At 43.9% G+C, this 23921-nt stretch overlaps 1 protein-coding gene and 1 long non-coding RNA gene across 5 annotated transcripts in view; one reads left to right on the forward strand and one right to left on the reverse strand.

Annotated features, from left to right (window-relative positions):
* Positions 1–7210: 7210 nt before the first annotated feature.
* On the reverse strand, positions 7211–14327 carry TARDBP (TAR DNA binding protein). 2 transcript variants are annotated; one of them, XR_013927127.1, is made up of 7 exons: positions 14173–14327; positions 13536–13788; positions 12617–12780; positions 11855–11995; positions 10986–11156; positions 8422–10609; positions 7211–7553 (listed from the first exon to the last, which is right to left on the reverse strand). XR_013927127.1 is itself a non-coding variant. In XM_080380933.1 (6 exons), the coding sequence occupies exons 2-6, from the start codon at positions 13771–13773 to the stop codon at positions 10079–10081; spliced, it is 1245 nt and encodes a 414-aa protein (XP_080237059.1). In that variant the 5' UTR covers positions 13774–13788; positions 14173–14327; the 3' UTR covers positions 7211–10078. The 2 variants fall into 2 exon arrangements, 1 of the variants encoding a protein (XP_080237059.1); XM_080380933.1 differs by having other exon boundaries at positions 7211–10609.
* Positions 14328–14617: 290 nt separating this feature from the next.
* Positions 14618–23921, forward strand: part of LOC308061262 — a 41875-nt gene continuing 32571 nt past the window's right edge. Inside the window, exons 1-2 of one of the 3 annotated variants that reach the window (XR_013927133.1) lie at positions 14618–14941; positions 19640–20843. This is a non-coding gene — a long non-coding RNA (uncharacterized lncRNA). The remainder of the gene's footprint in view (positions 14942–19639; positions 20844–23921) is intronic. The other 2 variants (XR_013927134.1, XR_013927135.1) reach the window with 2 other exon arrangements.

Consider the following 23921-nt stretch of genomic DNA (forward strand, 5'->3'; position numbering starts at 1 on the left):
AGAATAACTGTTCTACTCTGTGTATTTGTCAGCTATTTTTGAAAACCTAGGACAATGAATTCAGAGTGGAACAAACAGAGATGCTCAGTCACTGGGGTGATGGATAGGTTTGCATCAAATAAAAGCAGCTGCTCATAACTTTCTGGGGAGATGGACAGAGAAAGATTGTTCTGAAATTACAGCTTGTGCTAAAAGAAACACTTGGTACCCAAGTGCATCATTACTTGTGTTGTGGTATTGCAGTTGTGCTAAGAGCCACACAAACATGAAATAAAAAGATTATCCTTTTACCGGTTCCTGCTTTCCTTTCCAAGTAAACACTTGTATCCAAATACTTCCTGTAGCAGGGCTGTTGCATAGATGTAAGGTGGAAGCAAGTTTCATTCTCTGAAGTAAAAGGAGCCTAGAATCTTGGCTTATGAAATCCATGGTTAGTTAAGGGATAATAATGTTCATTTTCTCATTCACAACTTTCATTCCATTAAAATGGCAATCTTAAACTATGTGGTCTGGTTTAGGTGATAATCTGGAATTAATGACTGGATGATGGCATTTTTGTTGGTGGAGGTTAGCATGGTGTGTTTGAGGATATAATTCAAAGTCAAACAATTTCCCTCTTACAATTAATTCAGTGTCGCAGTGGTGCAAAAATATGCTGGTGTTATCAGCCAGTCCAGCATTCCTCATCAATTAAAGGATTGCTCATACAGCTTTTGCAGCACATCATAAAGCCTTTGTTCCCAGCTGATCAAAGCACCACTTCACAGTGATCAGATGCTGTCAACAAGCAGAGATCCTCGGGGCACTTGTGGCTGTTCCTTCTTGCTTCTCTTCAGCAGGGAGCATTTGTGGCTCCAATTGTGTCGGCAAGAGGCACAGCTGGTTTTGCTCAGAGAATACAATTACATTCTAAATGTCTGGCAACAGAGGCATTAAAAAGAAAGCTGCATTCAGAGGCTTCTGGAATTGAGGAGCTGATAGCTATCCTGCCACTATGCACTCTGGTGCAGCAAACAAGCTGCAAATTTAACACCTCAGAATGTTTCTGATGAGCTTCCAGCTATCACACTTATTTCTGACCTCCAGCCTTGTGACCTTCTTAAGTGGCGTTTCCCAGTGTCCTTCCCTGCGCCACTTCTGAGGCAGGAGGGCTGGGTAACATCGTGCCCTGGTCCCACCGCCACAGAGAGAAGGAGGGCAATTTTCTCAGCAGTGACAAATGTCCCCTAGTGAAACGTGTGAGACTAGCTTTATGGCATAGGTGGGTAGATACTGTGGCTCTGAAACTTTCTCGAAGGGATAGACTAGTGTAGAAAAAGATCTGCTACGCTTACCTAGTATGGCTGAACTGAGTTCATACAATTATGATCATCATTTTCTGTTGGGCTGTGTTTTTTGCTAGCCCACTGTCTGAGTCAGGTTGTTACTGAAAGAACTGAAGAAATCACCAGTGCTGACTATCCAGTGCTTCACCCCTCCACCTGTCCGGGTAGAGAATGGCTTCCTGGTCATGCTGGAATTCATGGAGACCTTTAATGTGGACACGCAGCCAGGAATGTTGTGCCCCTGTGATGTCCTCACCTTAAGGTAGAGATGAGGTTTATTGCATTTTATCACAGCTTTTGTGAGACAGGCCCTGTTCTTTTACTGCATCTTCCTCAGCCTGTATTTTGCCATGTTAATTTACAGTTTTGTCTCCCTATATCCTTCCTCCTTTATTTCTTCTTCTTCTTGTCCCTTCAGTTTTGCTTTTTTTTCTTTCTTCCAACACCTTCCTCGTTTGGGAAGTTCACCAAAAACAAAGCCGAGCACACACATGTGTAATGACTTCATAGATTTCATCACAACCTCTGCCCTTATCATAGATCAGTGATGCCAGGGGAGTCAGTTAAATCTTTTGCTTTCAGTTTACTTATCTATAAAATGGACCCAGTGATTGCTTCCCAGGAATTCCGTAGCACTTAGGATGCTTGGAGAGAAGGTCCACTGTGAGTTACTGGAGTGATGAACCATCACTCTAACCACCTGCCTCTGTTTTTAAACGTTGTAAAAAAGGATCATTGAAATTCAGGGAGCCATTGTATTAAAATCAGTTTGTTCTTCCATAAACCTCATGGGGGAAGCAGTAAAGACAGACTGCCTGCCTTCTCTCATTTTATTTCAGGTTAGAACACCCAAAAAGCAATTTGGCCCATTCTGTGGAAAGACTGCCTGCAAAAACTGAGACACAGGCTGGTGTTGTGGGTCCTGCTTTCATAACGGGTACTCAGGAGCACACACTGGGGTGGAAGATGAAGTATATGGCACCAGGTGGGTAGGAGATGGTGGTTCAGTTCCCAGGTCCCGACTGTTCGCAGAACTTCATGCTGACAGGCCTGAATAGCAACCAGATAGCAGCGCTTTGGAACAGTGGTTTCATGCTTGGTTTTCAGTAGCATACCTGTTAAACAGTGTAGCTACTAGTTAGCTTACTTCTGAAGTAACGTTTTAGAGAGCTCCAGAATTCCAGCTGATCTTACAGTTCAGCCCACGTCCAGGCATATGATCTTGTTTTAGGGAACAATTTTCCCAACTTGTCAAGAGTTATGAGATGCGTGTTTGGGCAACAGACACGCTGGGTTGTCTTGTCAGTGTAGCCTGGCTGTGTGCAAGCAGCTGCACACCTTCGATGTGACAGCTCTACCTTGGCCAGTTTTTTCTTTTGTTCCCAGTAATTGTAGATCTGTGTCCATGTGAGTGAAACAGTGTAGGGAAAGGGCAGAGGAAGGGCAGCTTTTCCCTAAGAGCCTTTAGCAGTAAGTAACAATTAGCTCCTAAGGGGAATGTGCCGTTCCCCGATCCGCTGCAGGTTTGCCATGTCCCAGTCGTGAAGCACCACCCGATGGTTGCCGCGCACCAGTGCAAGCGTGGTACGCTCTGGGGCACCGCTGTGCGGCTCCTGTGACATTGGATAGAGGCTCCTTGACGCGGGCGAGCCAGGGCGCTGTCAGCCTAGCCCTGTTGGACTTCATTTCTCAGGGATTAAGCATGTAGGTGCCTTTTCTCGTCAACAATTTCTGTTGCTCGCGGACGGTGGCTGAGTTGTATTCAGTACACTGAATTTGTTAGCAGTTGTCCTTTCTCTGATGTCCTCCCCAAAGAATTACATTTCTGTGTAAGCCTGTGTGCATGTATGGCCATACTGATGCTCTTTGAACACTGCTGCTTAAGATTTGCTTGTAATTATGTTGGAAGAAAGGAATTATTTTATGAAAGATTTCACAAGATCGGTGTAGCAAGAATTTTTAATGTTCTTTCATTTGTTACTACATCTCTACAGGGAAGTTAAAACTGGAATACTTGGTCATTCCTGCTGAATGCCGCATTTCACACTTTTTCTTAGTGACATCCTGCTTCCCAGCAGGCAGTTTCAGAAGATACTCTTGTCTGTGTATGCTTACAATAAAATTTTAAAATCAGGGTTAGGAAGGCACAGGCTCACCTCAGCGGTTATTTTATAGGCTGACCGGAGAGCTGCACATGTTTGCTGTTTGTGTGAAACCCAGAATAACTGAGCTGATGTGCGGGTCGGTGTTCAGTGCCAGTAGCAGGAAGGCTGGCTGTGTACGGAGAGAGAAAGGCTGCGATCTGTGGTGGTCCTGGAATGCACTGCCCAGCACTGTGCGCCATCATCGCTGGTGACAAGGCGGGTGTAAGTGCTGGAACTGCTACACAACACATACAAATTAGCCTCCAGATTGTGGAACTCTCCCTCACGTTCACAGCCACCCACCATGGCCTTTATTAGCACCCAATTTTAGATAGATATGATGATGGTGTAAGAGGTTTTTTTACACACTCTGAATGTAGTGCAGAAAAGCAGTACACTTTAAGCAAATAAAAATCTGGTTATTGTTTTTCCCTTATGAATGAGCAAATAAAGATGTAACTCATGTTATTTTTCTGTAATTAACCCTGTTTGATGTGGAATTAATTTGACCTTTTGTTCCTGTTCATGTGTCTTGCAGAATTAAAATGTTGTAAAGTCTTTGGTAGCGGAATGCCAGAAGGATGCTTCTTGGAACAAACCAATGGCAAAGTGCATCAGTAAAAGTCAGTATTTAGATTTGCAAATTTTAAAATGTCTGTGTAAATCTTTTTATTTAAAACATTGGTTTTATAAAGACAATGATAAAAGTTGCAGTATGGGAAACATTTTCTTCTGTTTGGTAACTATTCCATTTCTTGTCAAAGTGCATTTTGTATTTGTAAGTTGGAAGTTGCTTCAATTTCTGCCATTATTTAAAAATCTATAAAAACTGGTTGTTATTTTAAAAGAAAAAAGTTTTTTTAAAAAGTGGTAGCATCCTTAGAAATAGTGTACAATCTCCCAGCAGATTTGCTTAACGTTATTGTAGGAGAAAAATGTAGTACCTGTCCTCTTAAAGTACCGGTACAATTTATCCATAATTAGTCCGTTAGTAGTCTAGAATTAGAATTATTAAAGTTAGAATTGGTGGTTCTGCATTCTGATGGCACGCAGAGCGAATACCCCTGCCTTACACAGCCATGCCCGTGAAGGGCAGCAGGACCTCTGGAAGCACACCACCAGGCTGTTAACTCGGGGAAGCAGCATTTGCTGTGCAGGTAAGCACACAGAAGGGTACCCCAGCTTTCGCGCAGTAATGGTTGGGAGCTTAACACATTCCTGTAGTAGCAGTAGATCCTGTGAAGAGCCAGAATGGGGCAAGTGATGCAGTCACCTTCCCACAAGCCTGCAGTAAATGCAAAGGAGACCTAAAATATGATGTCTAACAGCACCTGTAGGCTGTCACTTGTGTGTTGCTTTAAATGATGCCCTGTTCACTTATTTTCCTATTTTTGTGGTTGCTGTGAGATGCAGGTAAATATATATGCAGTGGACGGATATGATGGGTACTGGAAAAGCTCCAAAGGAGAAACGACCCTTTCCCATCTGTGAACCAGGTAATGCATGGACGTACAAACAGCTGGAATTAGCGGTTACTGCAAAATCATGAGCAAGCTCACAGCTGGTGCTGGCAGTTGTTGGTCTGTGGTCACGCTTTGTTAGGAGCGAGTGAGGCAGACTGTACGTAGTGCAGCACTGAAGGACACCGCTTGCTTTGAAGTAACGTGCTTAACGTGCACCCGAGTTAGAACTCCGGCATGTGTCCCGCACTGAAGGGAACAAGGCTCCATTCTGTGACGCTTCTGCCTAAATACCAGCCTGCTGCAAGCCACAGCTGCAGGCTCTGAACAGAGCTGCTCAGCTGCACTATTCCACTGTTCACGTAATGCGCCATGCTATCACAGCTGCTGCTTTCAGATTTTCTTTTAGTACCTTTAAGCTGATGAGGGAGAACCACTTCACTGTAGAATGTTCATTTAAAAAATCAGATTACCACCTTTATATTACTCTGATTTTCAAAATGGCAAGTGCGGCACCTGCTGTTTAACAGGGAAGAACACCAACACCACCGAAAAGGTTCCGGTAACCATAACCATACAGTGTCACTGGCGCTCCCTGGAGCTGTTAAGATGGCCTCAGTCTTGCCCAAGGCTCCCTGTTGCAGATGAACGCCAGAAACTTGGTTCAGTTCCCCTTGAAGAGTAAAAAGCTGAACCTTCTGTTTACTCCAGCTCTCTCTTGGAGAACACAGTCTCATAAATAACTAAATCATTGCTGCTTTTAAATTGCTTGGCATTGTTTCTTACAGGAAGTATTTGTGAGGGGAGAAAGCCACTGAACACCCTTATTGCAGAGTACTGGCTTGGGCATTTTTTAATTTTTTTTTTATTTTTAATGCTTGGACTGCTTAATTAGTCATGCTGCAAAATTACTCAAGATCCAAGGCTGAGTTTTGGGAGAAACATCTTACACTGTAAAAACATAATTGTTCCTCTTATTTTCTAGATTAGAATATCCATATATTCCAGTTACCTTAATTTACATTCAGAACAAATACACTTACTTCTCCATGCCCAAATTCCAAAGCAAAACTGCCTTTCTTGATTACAGAACTTTTCCAAAGGATGTACGTAGTACTAATGAAAATTGTACTCTAAATCAAATACTCATTTGCAAGTGATTTTGCCACTCCAAAACTATCTAGGAATTACATTTAGAATAATTAATTTAATCCATACAAGCATAATAATCCAGTGTCCAAATCTTAAAATGTTTAACAGTTACTGCTGCCTTGTTTTGCAGTTTGTGGAAGGCGGCGAAGCAGAACTGTGGAGCACATATATGGAGGAAGGCGAGCCAGGCCTGGAGAATTTCCTGGCAAGTAACGTTAATTACAGAGCTTGTAGGAGGTGGTTCACTTTCATGTGAAACCCGGGTTCTAACAGCTGGTCATGGTGTAGATGATCAAAGAAACCCCTCAGCTTCGAGGACTAAATTAGAGATTTTGAATAAATGCTCATTTAGCTATGAAGCAGCCCAGGCAGAAAAAAATTTTATTCATGAAGGTTACAAAAATGATCTTGTCAACTTAGACAATGACACTGCGTTGGTAAGACTTAGTACCAACATCACAGCTATTTGTTTAGCAGGGAAAGAAGAGAGATTTCCAGCGAAAGCAAGTGAGGGGGTAGTTGTGTTGGGGTGGGAAGAACTGTCCCAGCAGCTGTTAAAAGACCTTTAGATTTACAAAATTGCATTAATAAAGTGTATTGTTTTCTTTTAAGTAGAGCTACGTGGATTCTTGTAAGACCCACAGCTTTTGGATGAACACACAACCAGCAAAAGCGTGCAGAGCATCCAGGTACCTCACACTGTGCCCTCGCGTACACTCGCTGATGAACCCCCACAGCACCAGCTGTACTGGGGGCACTGGTGCGTGGTGCTGTACACTCCCACTTACCTCCCTGCAGCTGCCTGCTGCACACAGCGCAGGGGCAGCTGTACAGCCCTTGCCGTGAAATTCCTGCTGTCAGCTGCAAAAAGTTTTTTCTAAACACAGTTTTACAGTATATAAGAATAAGCTTTCACAGTCAGATTTTAAAGTACATGGTCAGCTGACAACAGATTCTCAAAACAAATTAGAAACCATGTTATAAAAACTTGTTTTGACTATGACATGTATCCCCTTACGGCTTACGTAAACTTCCTCTTTCTCGCATCTCACATTCTTTCACGAGTATTTCACTTTCTACAGTATAACTGAAGGGTCTTAACAAAAAAACAAGACTCCAAACACTTCAGCACATTTTCAATAGTTTATTTACTCACTTATAAACACTAGAGTACACAAAGCAGAATATATTGCTAATACTTGAGAATTATTCTAAAATTTTCACCGATTCTGTCTGAGGGTGAAGGAAGGCCAAAATTACTAGCAAAGACCGCTCAGTGCTGCCAACCAGCCTTAAGGTTAACCTTTAGGTTAAAACCTATACCTGGACAATTTAAACAAAATTAAAGCCATGCTAATTACAAAAACTTACCATGAAGTTCCTTGCAGGGGGGGTCACAGTTAGTCTTTGGAGGTCCAAGAATACCATTTTTAAGTGTTACTCAGCAGAAGTAGCTGGTAATAGTGCAAGTGCTAAAATGCAAAATTCACAGATGGTACAGAGTTTGGAGATTATTCTGACTTAGGTGCAGAAATAGTAATAATAAAAAAATCTAAGCAACTTTTTGCAGTGGGATAGGAACAAAGGTGTGGGAATTACTTTTCAGCCTGAGTGTTCAGAACCCCTCCTTAAACCCTTTAAGATGTACATTGAGACCCAGCTGCTTTTTTAATACTGCAAGTGGAAAATCTCAACAGTAGTGCAGTTCTGTCCACTATTTAGATGGTCTTCTAGTCACAAGCCTCAATACAATATGCAGCAATGAAGATACAACTTTAAAAGTTACATAGGTTAGTAACTGTCTAAATATCCATATTCAGAACTTCCCTACCTATACCACAGTAGTATGGCATCTAAAAAATTTGGATTGAGCTTCAGAGGGTTTTAGCACAAGTAGATTAAACAGTTCCTCAAGCTCTTACTGCCAGCAGAAATCTCGCACTGGTTTCTGCTGAAACATCCTGCCCTTTGCTAACAAGCTGCCTCTTGACACTTCTGCACCTGCAATAAACTTAGTTTTTCAGATTAAGACTTCTGTCAAAGTCTGTACATTTACTAATGCTTTGTTCAGCTGGAAAGCCTCCCCTGTGGCTAGTTTTAAACACGAGTACTGCTTGCTTCTGGGCCCAGAGTGTTGCAGAACGCTACTGCCCGTGAGTGGACTGGTCAAGAAACAAGTTAAAAACCTGCAGCCCCAGAGGCGATGCTCTGGGTAGGACAGAAACACATCTTGACAGTCAGTGTCTGTCTCCCCCAACCCACTTCTGATGAGGAACTCCAACTCCTAAAAGAATAAGCAACGTTCCTTGGTACAGATGCAATCCGGAGGGAACTGCTTACCATTCTAGGTGCGGGCACCCAACCGTGTGGGAACTGGATTTTAGATATATACGTATCACTGAACAGTGCAAAAATACAGTGGCTTAGAGTTGGGTGTCAGGTACCGATACATGATGAGTGGTGGCTCCATTTGACTTGCCAACTTTTAGAGCATGCTTATCTGAAACAAATTGCATTACTGCAAAAAAGCTTTACAGAAGTTCATCTCAAAAGGGTAAAATTAATTAACTGCTATGAATTCTTTGCATTCAGGGCTGCAAAACAAAGACACATATTACTTAAATCAGTTTTATTTAAGAATTTCCTACAGTGACAAATCTTATAAAAAGCATCCAAACACGAAACTGCAGCAAACAGCATTCTTATGGATATCTTACAGACAGTGGAGCTTCCACCCTGAAGAGGCACACTGAGCTCGCTAGTGATCTCTGCTGCAAGAGCTACTGCAAAGCACACCACAAGCTCAATGTTCTCCTCACGAACCCCATCATCTTCAATTCACATTACCACACTTACAGATCATTAACAGAAAAAAAAAAAAAACCACACACCATACAGCATTCACAGCAGTTGACATAAGGGAAAAAAAATACAAATATTCATTTCACGTAACACATTCAACTAATTGATTAACTAGGTATAGAACCCACTTAAAGTCTTCCACATGTGGATGTCCTTTGAATGCAGTAAACACTCGTACTTTATTTGCTATCATTGCTCTCCGCACACTCTCTCACCAAAGCCACAGGATTGAGAGACATCTCGCCCAGTAAAATAAAATCCCATAATGCACCACCAGGTCTCTGCATGCGCTCTCTCCTTTATCTCGCACATACCAGCCCTCTCATGCCTCGGCACCACCACCAATCCCACACAAGGTTTCAAAAGTTCAAACAGCCTTCTGGTTCCATCTCACAGCCTTGCGTTCATAGCGTTGATACGACTCCATGAAATAAAGAGTAGCGGATAAAAATGGAACACCCACCGTCTAAGACGCAGCATGTGCAGTGTGATGAAGTATTCTTGGATGAGAAAGCATGTAGACAGAAGTATTCCTAAGGCAGAATATTTACAGCACTGCTTTCAATGAAGTGCTTCTTCCATACACATTTGAAATGAGATGAACTGCAGAGATTAAATGAAGCCTTCATATTGTACTTTAGTATGGAGGGGAGACAGTGTTAAAAAAAAAAACAACACAAAACAAAAACGACACTGTGTTCTCCAACTGGGGTACTTGGAGAGTCTTATGGTGGGATCAAATTAAAAACAAGAGGGAGAGAATGCTGTTTCTGACCAATGGTTTCCATTTTGAACATGCAAAGAATTCAGGTAGCCAGGAAGTAAGGGATAAAGTATTACAGGAGAAACCTTTCCTATCAACTGTAGTGTTAGTTCACCTATCGGGCAAACAGCAGTCCACTTCCAAACATTCAGTATTCCAACAAGATATGTAACAAAACTTATAAAATTCCTTTTACCTTTCTTTTCTTTTTTTTTTTAAAAAAAGAAAAATGTCAAAAATACTGCTGAATATACTGCACACTGAACAAACTGATCTGGAAAAATTTAGTATATATGTAATTTACAGTATACTTACCATGAGTTAGAAAAATTTGATTTCCCACCATAGAGTCAGTATCAGAGCCCACTGCGTCTACATTCCCCAGCCTGACGACTTGGAATCCATGCTTGAACCAAAGCCTCCATTAAACCCACTGCTGGAGCCCGTGTTCGAGGCCGAACCCCAGCCTATCGCTGCCCCCGAGTTGGAGCCACCGTACGAGTTATTTCCTGAACTAAAGCCCTGGTTCTGCTCCCGCTGCATGTTGCCTTGGGGCTGGTTGTTTCCCGACGGCCCAGACTGGTTCTGCTGACTAGCCAACATGCCCATCATTCCCCAGCTGCTCTGCAGCGCTGCCTGTGCTGCCGCCATCATGGCAGGGTTGATGCTGAAGGCTCCGAAGTTCATCCCTCCGCCCATGTTACTGCCCTGGTTGTTACCCAGTCCTCCCCCACCTCCTCTGCTGTTGCCAAACCCCCCCTGATTCCCAAAGCCTCCCGGATTACCACCAAATCTTCCACCTCTCTCTAACTGTCTATTGCTATTATGCTTAGGTTCAGCATTGGATATATGTACGCTGATTCCTTTAATGATCAAGTCCTCTCCACAAAGAGACTGGGCAACCTATAAGAAATAAGGGATTGATTAAATGTGTGTCAAACTTCTTTGTTTTAAACGTTTGTAGTACAAGACAAAAAAATAATCCCATATGATTCTGAGCAGATAGTTAACCTGCAAAGGAAGCATATGCATATACTTAATCCTGTTTGAAGTGGTTTATCTTTGCATTCACTACGCTAACTGCGGTATAAAAAACATCTCTACAACAGCATCTGAAAAGTGTAACCTTAGATAATCCAACAGACCAAATCAAGCTAATACCACTGGAATTCTCAAGACAGTGGACAAGCATTCCATGCGTAGTTCCAGAAATAATGCTTTATCAAGCTACTGAAACGTAGGTTGTCTAAATACAAAGTTAAAATATGTGAAGACGTACCTGATCATCTGCAAATGTAACAAAAGCAAAAGCTCGGAAGGGTTTAGGAATGAAGACATCTAACACTTCTCCGTACTGGGCAAAGAACTGTTGGAGTTCCTCTGCCGTCATGTCCTCGGTGCAGCGCCCAACAAACACTTTTCTGCTGCGCAAAGGTTCGTCAGGACTTTGCTGGAGAGAATTGAACAGGGCGGGGAGAAAAAAATAAATCACAACTATCCTGGGGAACCCAGTTGCATTATGTTAAAGGGCCCTTTTAATCTAGCTTGTTCTGAGGACTGAAGACCAAGAGATTTTATCATTATAAATCAAAGACTTAAAATAATGAAAGTTCTGTTCAGGGAACATGCCTGCACCTTGGTACAGGTGGAGCAGAGTCACAAGAAAATGAAGATGCAAGTGATACAGTGACAAGGCCACTCCAGGAGACTTTTTGTGTTGGTAATAATGGCATATATACACACAGGAAAACCAGAAGCTACAGGTTCAGTTTTGAATGGAAACAAAGACTCATTCTGATCTTCTCTAGGTTAGTTATTCCATTTGCTTTATGCTCCATTTAGTCACAGAGCAGACAAGTTAAGCAGGTACTGCTGGAACCTAAAACACGTTAATTTTCAGATGTCAATCAGCACGTAATTCCCCCCCCCTCCCCAGGAGTTATTTCCCCAACACATCTTGCTTACTTCCTGCTTACCCACCTGCCTGTTCTCCGTCCTTGCTCTAGCCTGTCCTGTCCATTTTGCAGACTGAAAAGCCACATCCAAGATAGGATTATTAATCTGTTCATCTGCTCACCTAACACAGCTGCTGAAGAAGCGCACTTCAAGCGTTTTGTAAAAATAAACTAGCAATAAATATGAAAGTACCTTAGAATTGGGAAGTTTACAGTCACACCATCTTCCATCTATCATGTGCCGCTGAGACATTACTTTCACCTGGGTTTCATAATCCGTAAATCGAACAAAACCAAAACCTTTTGAGTGGCCAGTTTTAATATCCTTCTTAACCTAAGACATGCAACATAAAAAAAACCAAACAACAAACTTTTAAAAAAGTTTTTATTATCCCACCACATATGCCTACCTTTTCTGACAAAAATTACTGTAATATTGTATAGACAAAGCAGGGGCCTGTGATACCTACAGATTAAAATTACTAGCTTGCCTTGAGCCCAGGCATAACCTGATACAGTGTATCAGGACCAGGGGAGATCCCCCTTCTGGGAAGATAAAAACCTCATGTGCGAAGACAGAAGAAAACTGAGGCAGGTTTGTCTTCTGACTTTTGCCATCAAAGAGTTCTGTTGGAGAGTTTATCAGTCTTGTAAACACTCCCATCACAGCAACCTCTAATTCCTTAGCACGCACACACAGAGAACATACATATACTCAGCTACAACAATTAATAACTAATATAAATGAAAAGCTCTTAAAAAGGCTGTGCCCATTAAGCTGATCTGCATAAACTGCCACTCCCAAACACTCCTGACCATCTGCACCTAATACAGCTCATGGAACAAAATGCAACCCAGGAAGAGACACAAAGGTTCAGATCTTCTCTGAGTTTATAAGGCTGTTTCTACTTGATTTCTACCTCATATCCCTCCTTGAGCTGCAAAAGGATTTTACCTGCACCATCAGAACTTCTCCAAACGTACTGAAATATTCCTTTAAGTCTTGTTCAGTGGTTTTCCAGGGAAGACCCAAGACTATTAAATCCGAAGTCTTCTGTACTGCTCGTTTCACTTTCACAGCTGATGATGCATCTGTTTCATCCATTTTTCTCTTATTATCTGAATATAAAGCAGTACATTAGACATCATCCTCAACTCTGCAAATTGCTTCCACTGATTATGAACCGCATGTTATAAAACCACAGACTACGATGAGAAAAAGTACAAACTACAAAGGACAAATGCCAGCTGCTGGGAGCTTATTACGATAATACATACACAACTGCCTAACAGTATACAGAGAAGAAAGAACAGTCTGCACTTAAGCACTCCTCCAAACTGCAATTTGACTGAGCTAGTTCTGTGTTAGTTTACTACTAAAGTATTACCCAGTAAATTCACAATCCTATAAGGATGTGGAGAAGACAGGAATTTTAAACAAGAATACTTCATTAGCAATTTACTGCCATCCCCTCTTTTTCTGGGCAGGGGGGAGCGGGGACCAGGCGGTCAGGCTCCTCTTTTCCTGAGCAATTTTTCAGTGGTACTTCACACCAAACCACGGCTTGAGGAGAAGCATCTGTGAGTACACAGAGATCCCATTACTCCACAGTCTTCAAAGATCTACACAGGGCTGTAAACCCTCCAAGGCTAACGCAAGACTTTGTCATTACAGCGCTTGTATGGATAGAGAGTTAAAAATCTTACTGCACGCCTGAATACTCAGTGGGGTCAAATCTACTGTGCAGGACAGATACCTGAATAAAATCGCTGATCTTCCGTAAATGAGAATGTTCAGTTAGCAGTGACTCACGCAGACCTCCTGACTGAAAAAGCAAGCTTGCACAAAAAAAGCCGAAGGAACGAAGACAAACCTTTGGGATAATTAACAACATAGACCAGGTTGCCCCATCCGGCTTCTGGCGCGTGCAGAATGCCCTCCACCAGCCGGACCCCCCGCATGCACTGCGACACCGGGTTCCTGTAGCGCAGCCCACACGCCCCGGGGAACTGGGCGGTCACTGTGGACAGCAGCACGGTGCCGTCGTCCTCCGAGGGGATCTCGATGGGCTCATCGTTCTCGTCCTCCGTCACCCGGATATACTCCGACATCTTTGCTGGAAGTTGCTAAAGTACAGGAGAGGGGGAAAGCCAGGCATGAGCACCCGCCGTGCTGCCCTCCATTTGCTTTTCGTCCTTTCGGCCCTAGGGTGCGCGCCTGTCGGTATTTATCTCGCAGCGGGGGTCCGCGGGACGCGCCCGTCCTCGGCCTTAAAGCCTCGGGCCCTGCCGCAGCGGCACACGGCTGTCCCAGGGCCTGCGAGCCAGGACGCGGCACGGCGGCACTGCCCGTGCCGCCGCCTGCACAGCGGGCTCGGGGTGGGTGACGGGCCGGGGGCAGCCGCCTGCCAGGGCCCACCCCTGCCTACGACCTCCGGGCGCGGCCCCCCAGCACCCGCCAGCGACCCCAGCCCGAGCGGGCCCCACGCGCGTCCGCCGCGCTCCGCTCACCGGCCAGGGAAGGGAGCGGCGTCTCCGGGAGCCCCTCAGCGCCGCCGCGCCCCGGCCCGCCGCCCTCCGCTAGCACCGCACAAAATGGCGTCCGCGGCCCCCCTCAGAGGCCGGCCCGGGCTGCGGGGCGAACCATTCCCGGCGGCGGGGAGGGCCTGCAGCGGAGCGCGCTCGGCCGCCGGCAGCGCCGCGGGCCCCAGCCGCGCTCCAGCGCCGCGGCGCCCGCGGCTGGTCGAGGCTGCAGGCTGTGCTCCCGGGGCGGCGGCGGCAGACGGAGGGGCGGCTCCGGGTCCGCTCCCCCCCCAGCGGCGCGGCCGGTGGTGCGGCCCAGGCACACCTGCGCACAGCGCGCCGCGACCGCGGGAGCTGCCGGGAAGGGGCGGTGGGATCGCCTCCTCCACGGGCGGGGACGGGAGGGCCCGGCCGCACCCGGGTCGAGAACCCGGTAGCGCCGCCCCGCCGGCCGGCCGTTCCCGGTGAACGGCGGCGTTGCTGGCAGAGCCGCCCCAGCGGCCCGGGCCGAGGCGGGTCCCGGCAGCGCCAGCCTAGCGGCGTGAGGAGCCGCTGGCCTGGCAGCGGCCGCCGCCCGAGGTAAACGCCGCAGGGGTGTCGCGGGGCGCCCTGCGAAGGCCGTCGCGACCCCGGACCCGCCGCATGGAGCAGCCCCTCCGGCGCCCGGCGCAGGCCTGCGGGCAACAGGGACCGCCCGCCACGGGGAAGGGGTCATCAGGGCGCGGCGACCCTCCCACCTCCGCTAGCAGAAAGACAAGTACGGGCGCACTTAATTTGTAACCAGACCCCCCCCAGCTTAAGGTTAAAACCAGCCCCCGCCCTTTCTGACAAGCCCGACCCCATGAAGCAGTTTGTTCGGGGAAGGTGAGTGGTCTCTATCGCTAGGGAGAAGCCTGTGGTGAGCGGCCGCAGGCGTAGGAGAGCTCTCGGTCAGGCAGGAGGCACCGCACACACGTCTAAGATGCCTTTTTCCCAGAAGGTGACGGTAACAGATGCCGAGTAGAGGCCGTCGAAGTACCTGAGCATCAGCCTGGAAGCGCCCTCGTTGCGGGTTGTCTGTAATGCTTGGCAGGAGGGTTTGCCTCCTGTGCTGAAGCCATGAACGTGCAATGCCGGCTGGGGCATGTTACCGCTTGAATAGCATCTTTCAGTGCTTGGTAGGAAAGGTTGATCTCGCATGCCTCCACCTGTAGATCTCCTGCCGGCATTCCCCAGGCATCCTGGGAAGAACTAGATGAACCAGGCTAATGCTGACAGTTTCATGGCAGCTCTGTTCTGTATGTCATATTTAGTGTCTGACACCCCCCCACCTGGTTCATCACTCAGAACTGATGTTTTCATTAAGCCTTCCAGATGTTTGGGGTGGGGTCCCCCACCCACCCCCTTCACTGCCCTGCTCTCTGACCTTCTATAAAACCATTTTGTAGGATCGCTAGAAGTTAAAAAAAGCTAGTAGTTCTAGCCCAGCCCTTTAATACCTAGTAAGTGTTTGCTATACCATGGTTTAATCCTCTCTAGACCCAATCTCCCCTTACTTAATGGAAGGATTTAATGGTTATATCTCATTATAGAGTATGATAAACTTCTGAAATCCAAAGCCATTATGGCTAAGGAACACTCATGTTCTTGCTGCCAGTTTCCTGATTTTTTTTTTTTGGGGGGGTGTGGTGTGTGTGTGTGGAGGGGAAGAGAGATAAATGTGCAGAAGAGCCCATCTACATATGTTTTCCCTAAGCTGCAATCACAGGAGGGACTGCTAGTTAGGCTACTGTGCCAAGTCTTCTCTGCTCATGTAGCTTACCAAAGTTTGTGTGCAAAAGAACCACACAGAGGACAAAAACAGTGGCAAGAAAATGGTATTTTCCTCCTGGTCTGGTTCCTTTTGTAAGGTTAATCATCTGCTTTCAGTAGTATAACCCTCTAGATAAAAAAAAAAAAAAAAAAAAAAAAAAAAAACAAACCAAAAAAAACACCCACGAAAAAACCAAACCAACAAACCTAAATCTGGAGTGTTTGGGTTTTTTACTTCACAGTGGTAATACTATAAAGCTATAAATGAGTAACTGTTCTACAGTTTTAAGCAATCATTTTGTATCCAGATAATTGCCATTCCACATCTGCAAGTTATTTTATTCTGACACTTTAATAATAAGCTTATCTGGTTCATCAGTCACAGTCACATTAGTTGCAAGTCACACCAGAGACATCTCAGCTTTCATTGCAAGATACATATGAACAGGCAGCCACACAGGGTTGCCATTAGCAGAGCTGTAAAGTCCTGCCAGCCACCACCACAGAGGTGGTAAGTGCACTGCAGAGCTTTCTCTAACCAGCTCAGCTGTCACTTAACCAATAGACTGTACCTACCACACTAAGGAAAATTATTCTACTACTTTCTTCCCTCTCCTTCTCATCTGTTCCTTTGTGACACACATCCAGGCCACATGCGGGGCATGTTCTCAGTGCACACCTAGCTTGGCCCTCCTTGCACAGGTCTCCTAAAAAGAAGTAAAAATAAGTCTTTTAGTAAGGAAAGAGGACTCTGGCTAGGAAAGGCTAATCCAGTCCTTTACATTAATGTCTTCTGCCAAGTATTTAAGACTTCTTAAGATTTCTGCAGTTGCAAAAACTGGCTCCCAGCACCACTGAAACCTAGCCCATCTATACCCATGTAACTTTAGGCTCAGCCTTATCATTTAATTACCATTTTTCAACAGAGTTCTGAGAGGACCTGACTAGACACAGGCTAACGAGATAAGCCGTGTAGGCGTTCTCCTGACATTCCTACGTTTTCTAGTCATCCACAATATACATCCCAAATCCAGTTCTGTTGTTGCCAAGTCAGCGCTGAGGTACTCATCATCGTTTGAACATGCTGTGAGGACTGAGTGGTAATTGTAGCACGTAAACATTACCTACTGCACCATTTCAAGTCAAAGCTATAGTTTAGCAATCATGCTATTTGAAGAGGTTGTCATGGCATTCAGCCAGAATGACCTCTATCTAACAAAGCATCTGGTGGTAATTTCACTAATGAGCAAAGTAAGCAGCAACCCTGAACTAGATTTCATGCAGGTAAAAGCTCAGAGAGAGCAACAAGCTCGATGCAGCTTGCTGGCTGTAAAACAGCCAGGGAAAGAAGGGCAATTATTCACAACAGACTTCTGCCCCAAGAGCTTGTTCCTCAGTTTTGTCAACAAACACGCTTAGAATGAAACAAATGTTACTAACCATTTTCTGTAAGAACTGGGATCCTTGCAGCACTTTCCTTCTGTTATTTTGCATTATGATTAGATTTAAGGTAAGCAATTAACAGTAGTATTGCTCTTGAAGTAACTACACCAGTGGGGATACAGCTAGTTAATTCACTAGTTCCCTCACACTAGCAAGTCTGAGTGCCCATGGGTGTAGACAAATGCAATACTGTGGTACTAGCCATCATGTATATTGACTTAAGCGTGCCTACAGGCACAAAACAAAATGCAATATAATAACTATTTGCTGCTCTAGGTTAAGTGTGCTCACGGGTACAAGCAAACTCATCATAACGATCAGCTGTTCACCCTCCCAAAAGCATTTGGGATGAAAAACAACATCAATGGGCATCTACATATAACCTCATGATAAAAAAAACCCAACCAAACATCACACAACTGTGGGTACTGAAAAATATGGAGTGCTTGGGCCTATATCTAATCATAGAGCAGTAAGAAGCAAGAGGATTTAATGAATGATGGCATGTCAGCATAGTCAGAATCTGGCCTGATTTTGCCAATAGTTAATAAATCCTACCTCTCACCCTTAGTGGAAGTCCTTTTTTCAACATCAAGTTTCTCCTGCTTTATTTTGAGTAAGGAGGATGAACACAGTTTCCCCTCTCTGTACATGAAACAAGTGTTCTCTGCAGTAGTCTGAGCAAATACAAACATCAGATTCTCTGGTTGGTTCTCATTCTAAACACACTTAGAAAAGGGGAAAAAAAACACCCAAATTCCCCATGTTATTACTGTATTGCTAGGACCATGCCATTAAGTAGCCGGCATCCATTCAATCAGCCTTTCTCTGCTCTTTATACCTAAGCACAATCTTGTCTACCATATGCATCAAATAAAGCCCACCTTGAATGCAGTTGCCTGAAGGAAGAGAACACCTGTTGGTTTATTTATTTCTCTTTGTAATTTAAAGAGATTTAAGCCTTTAATTAAACAGATGCTGTATTATAGAAAAAGAAGCACTATTCTCTTGAAGGAACAAGATTGGTAATATTTGTTTTTTCCTAGCTACAATTGAAAATCCATTCACACACAATAAAAATAGCGTTCTACAATACTTACTTCCCCCCACCCCCCCCTTTTTGTTTTCTTTGAAGGAGCTTTCACCACAACCATGGGGATATTTGCAATAATTACTTCTTTCCCTCCCCAGAAATACTTACCATAAATAGAGCTGTCCATAAAACAAGCAACTTACCAACATAAAAATTTACTAATACCTGTCAGTCTAGAAAAAGCTTCTAGAGAAAAGCTTCCCTTAAACAAAATAAGCAGTTTCTACTCAGGTAAAGTACCTGAAAGATCATTTAGTCTACAGTTCTCATAGTAATACTCCTCCTAATCCCCTTAGTTGAAACAGCATCTAAGACTTCATTATAGTCCCTGAAATTTTTCAGATAATTTTCTGATGATCCTATAGAGCCATGATTTCAATTACTTAATTCTTAATCCACCTGAGATGGTTTAGTCCTGTTTCTTAAAGGGACAGTTTCCACATTCATTTTGGTTCATGTCCTTATTTACTTAACTCTTCCAAAACTGATTAGAACAGGTGATGTGCTTTTTAATCTCTCAGCAAAACACAACCAAAGTCAGATCTTTTACATGCTTGACTTTTGTAAAGATCCAGAAGGACTCGGCATCCATCAGCCTGGGTCCTTTCAGCCCTAGTAGCTGTTTTGAAGAAAAAAACCAACTTTGGCCATATTTCCCTAACTGACACATTACAAAGAGTTGTTATTGCTTCTTGTTTTACTACCAGACAGATGTTGACTGTTAACGGGACAAGAAACAATCAGAACAGGCAATCAACTAATCTGAGAGTGAGGCTGATTAGATTGCAGGTCTTCAAAACAGCTGGTGTCAGCCATCCAGGTGTGGCTGCTCAACAAACCCAGCCCCATGGCCCCGGTGGGAGCTGTTAGGAACTGAAAGTGTTATGTAATAATTGGAAACCCAACAATGGTGACAAAAGGCCCCTGCAAGCCCCATAGCTACTGCTGGCAATCAGATGCTGACTGCTACCTTTGTTTTGGAGCTGTGACCCAGGGTTCAAAGCACAACAATGTATAGTATCTGATATCTCCACCCTCTTGTTTGATTGGTACCTGTGGGAACTGTCAAATGTTTGCATCTTGTACACAGAGCATGTAAAATTAACTTCATTCTGTTTTGTTTGGCAGCGTCTCAGCAAACCATCTGCAAGTCACCTTCCTTGTCTTTCTAGACCATCCACAGCAGAGCCTGGGAAGAATTTCTGCATGTGATTCTCAGAGGTATCTAGTCAGTTCCCAGAGCTGAGTTCCTGGTGAAGATGTGCCAGGTATCTTCCAAAGGAATTTGTTGCCTCTCACAGTGTACTGGAGCTGGGATTCAGAGTGGGTTTTTTGATAGATTGCATAGTAACTTCAGCATAAAAGAGCATGAACTTGTCAGCACAGATTACCTACCATATACCAAAGGATAAAATCCACAGGCTGGAAACTGTGCTACACAGCCAGCTTCAAGTCTATAAAATCACAAGTTGTTGGTGTGTGACAGATTCTAAATATTCAATACAAACATTGGTATTTATATGGGAGGTTGGAAGTAGCTTCCTTCAAAGGCAAAGCCGCAGGTGGCTTGGGTGAAATGTAGCTACTATTACTGTAAGACCTGGAATAGTGTAAAAGACAACTTAGGCAGATTCTGTTCAAAAGCTGGTTTGTCTTGTTTTTCCTTCTTTATTTTGGTTGTTGTCCCCTTAGTCCCCCACCCCCCCTACCCTTCTTTCAAGGAGTGGGCAGACAGCCTGTGGTAGTTTTTTTGCTGTTTTTGAATGATGCATGCTGAAGCAGGAGCTCAAGTATAAGGCAAAGACTGTTTTTAAAATGGTTAGGTTTTACTGCCTGGTGATATTTTTTCGAAGTACATTTAGTGAAGATTTATGTAAAATCTATCTTTTGTCTACTTAAAATATGTCAAATGGATGTACAGGGCAAAATTTAATGCATATGGGTTTTCATTATTTTAAATCATTTGCAATATAAATGATTTACTATGACATCAGACATTTGTTCTTTGGCTGTCCACCATAAATTGAGGCCCACCCAAATTTTCAGTCTTAACTATATTTCTGCATTCCCTCCCCCAGTATCTATAATCTCAGTTCTGTGATTCTTCATGTAAATGACTTTCAACAAGGAAAGGAAGAGAACACATAATTTGCCTTAATACAGGTAATTCTGAAAGAGGAGCAAGACCTTTACATGAGAAATTGTTGACAGCCACAGGAAGGGGAGAACTAATGCTCATAGAACAGAAAGTCACTTTCGATGAGAGTGGTGAGAGCTACTGATCAACCAGATGTGACCAAATGGACTTTTTGTGCAGTTGAAACTGCCAAAGGTGATAGACTTCTATCTTTCTCTTTCTGAATTTTTTCATGTCTTTTTAGTGTCCTTACATTTATAATGCAATTAATTCAACTCTGGCCAGTTAATGTTGTAGGCAGCCATTTGGAAAACTGAGGTATTGGGGTAAGCCAGGTTTGCCAAGGTCATTCTGAAAGTGCATAGTGAAAAACTGGTGACACCTGACACCCAGAATTGTGTTTTCATTACAGGCTTTTGCCTAACAGCTATAAAAGTTTGAAGCACTCAGACTTTTTGAAAGACCTTGTGGAAAACTGTATTCATTATGTTTGACGGTTGTCTTATGACAGTTAATGGGATACAGACCTTCAGACCCATCAATAGCCTATATCTGAAGCCTTCCCAGCTCAGTATTTACTGAAAATTGCTGCTACCTGTCCTGGTTTCAGCTGGGATAGAGTTAATTTTCTTCTCAGTAGCTGGTACAGTGCTGTGGTTTGGATTTAGTATGAGAATAATGTTGATAACACTGATGTTTTTAGTTGTTGCTAAGTAATGTTTATACTAAGTCAAGGACTCCTCAGTTTCTTAGGCTCTGCCAGCAAGAAGGCTGGAGAGGCACAAGAAATTGGGAGGGGACACTGCCAGGACAGCTGACCTGAGCTAGCCAAAGGGATATGCTATAGTCGGGCTGAGTATACAAACTGGGTGGGGGTTGGCCAGGGCCGGGGATTGCTGCTCAGGGACCTGCTGGGCATTGCTCAGCAGGTGGTGAGCAAGTGCATTGTGCATCACTTGGTTTTTTTTTTTTCCTTTTGGATTTTGTTCCTCTACCCCTCTCCTTTTCATTACAATTCTCATTATTAATATTATTTTTAAATTTTATTTATTTTATTTCAATTATTAAATCATTCTTATCTCAACCCCCAAGTTTTACCTGATTCTCCTCCCCATTCCTCTGGGTTGGGGGACAGAGCAGGCAGCTGTGTGACACTTTGCTGCTGGCTGGGGTTAAACCATGACACTAACCGATGGCTCTTCAGTGGCCTACGCTGCAAGAATTAAACACCTGAACTCAGCCTGGTTTCTCACATGTGGATGTTGTCTTAAAACCTACCAGGCCCACAGATTCTACTGCAACCCTTAATTCCTACTCCTGAAAAGGGAAGGCAGTTAAGTCTGAACTATAGATTGCATTTTTGCAAAGTCCACCCACCCATACCACATTATCTCGGTCTTGACACAACTCCCCTTCCCACTCTGTAAAAGGATTTCACTGTTGTTACAATTTCATGCATTATTGCTCATGCATGTAGTTTTAGGAATATATCCCAAATTGGACCTGCCTAAAGATATGTAGCAATTCTGAGCAATATCATAAACTAGAGCAGCATCCTAAGGGGAATTTTATTTCTGACATCCAGGCTGTCTGTCCAATCCTATAGCTACAAGTGTGTCTGACAATGCCCATTTGTCTTTATTTGCTGTCTTTCCCACAGATCTAGTTCTAAACCAAACAGCAGCACTGCCAACAATCTTAACCCTAAAATCAGAGCAGGGTTAGATGATGTGGTGGGCCTGCATGTGCTTGCCTTTGTTCTTAGCTTCCAGTAGCTCTACCAATGATGAGATCCAATCGAGAAAATCTCAGTGTAGTTCTGATTTATGCACAAAAGTGCAGAGGAGAGCAAAAGCTTTTAGTATTGTTGGAAGTAGTTAGGAATTAAGGCCAAAGAAAGGACAGTCATAGCAATTACAGCCTAAAAAAAGAAAACTTAAGTGAAAGTCCTGGCTCCTGAACTGTTTCTGGGCTGGCAGATGTTCACAGTTCTCTTGGCTGATACTGTAGAAAGCTAATGGGCCTGTTTAGATCCCTTCCCTTACACAATGGCATTGGTTTTACAATTTTGAGTGAGGCCTGGTGGGACTGTGATATTTCAGCATTTTTCCTGAAATGAGATTAGGGAATGCATTTAATATTTTAAGATCCCTGATGGTCTCTTGCCTAGAACCTCCACTGAACCCAGCACATTCATGCCAGATGTGGCTGAGGGAAGAAAACCTCATGCGAAGTGCAAGGCTGACACCTGGAGGGTACTCCTCAGATGCAGCTTGGAGAGTCAGGAGTTAGAGTGGAATTCTGCAACACACAGCTTGGGCCAGGAAAGCTCAGAGTGGGTGGCAAGATCCCAAGTTTTGGAACTGCTTTTTTCTAATGAAGGAGTGCTTTTGGTATTCTTCCCTCTCCCCTTTTCTAATAATAGAGAAAAACTCAGATTTCTATTTCAGATTTTCCATCTCTATTTATAGGAGTGGAGAAAAACACAGAAGCAAACTCTGTGTCATCTAGTTATTCGCTTCTTCCATGTTGAGGAATATTTGGATCAAAACTAGTCTTGCTCAATAAGCAGCTACAAGGTTATTTTTTCAGTTGGTTAGTCTAACGTATTTGAATTGTTGTATATCAGACTTTCAGGTGCTTTACCATTTGTGTAGTTCCATGCTCTGAGTTTTTGGAGTACAGACTTGCAGGGCTGAAAGATTTGGCACTAGGTAGAGCTTGTTCTTTTCACGTCTGGCTCTGCCAGTACCCACGGAAAGGCTTTTCTTGAAGCTGATCCTAATCAAGGAATGCAAGGCAGCTTGTGGGACAAAGTCTTCATGCTTTTGGAAGTTTGCTTTCCAGCCTGGCAATCACCCATCCATAGCACTTACTCAAACCTTTTCAGTAATCTCTCTTCTCTGCCAGGAATTGCCTCAGTATTTGTGAATGCTGTTTTTGCTTGATCTAATTTTAGAATGTGTTAATAACAGAGATATTTACTGTGCTGGCATTACCATACACTTACTATCTCACAAACCCAAAATTATATGTCCATTACATCTTAATTCTCTGTCATTGCCAGTATGGTTCCAATCATCGTAAACTTTGCTAGCAGTGAATAGTTGTTTATGAAAACAAAATCCAAACAAAACAACAAAATCCCCAACCATTATGTTCAGAACTCTCATACGCTGTTTACTAATCCACCTGCAGTACACCTCCCCACGTCACCATATGTCTTCACTGGTGTACCTCAATACTGATTGACTGTGTATCTTTCCCTTCCAG

The sequence above is a fragment of the Falco punctatus genome (assembly GCF_963210335.1).
Source record: "Falco punctatus genome assembly, chromosome: 3".
Lineage (NCBI taxonomy): Eukaryota > Metazoa > Chordata > Aves > Falconiformes > Falconidae > Falco > Falco punctatus.

Coding starts and splice junctions, on each gene's coding strand:
- TARDBP (XM_080380933.1), bottom strand. CDS start 13,773: ATGTCGGAGTATATCCGGGTGACGGAGGACGAGAACGATGAGCCCATC. Junction 12,781..13,535: donor TGTTGTTAATTATCCCAAAG/GTTTGTCTTCGT, acceptor CTTTATATTCAG/ATAATAAGAGAAAAATGGAT. Junction 11,157..11,854: donor GTAAACTTCCCAATTCTAAG/GTACTTTCATAT, acceptor AATTCTCTCCAG/CAAAGTCCTGACGAACCTTT.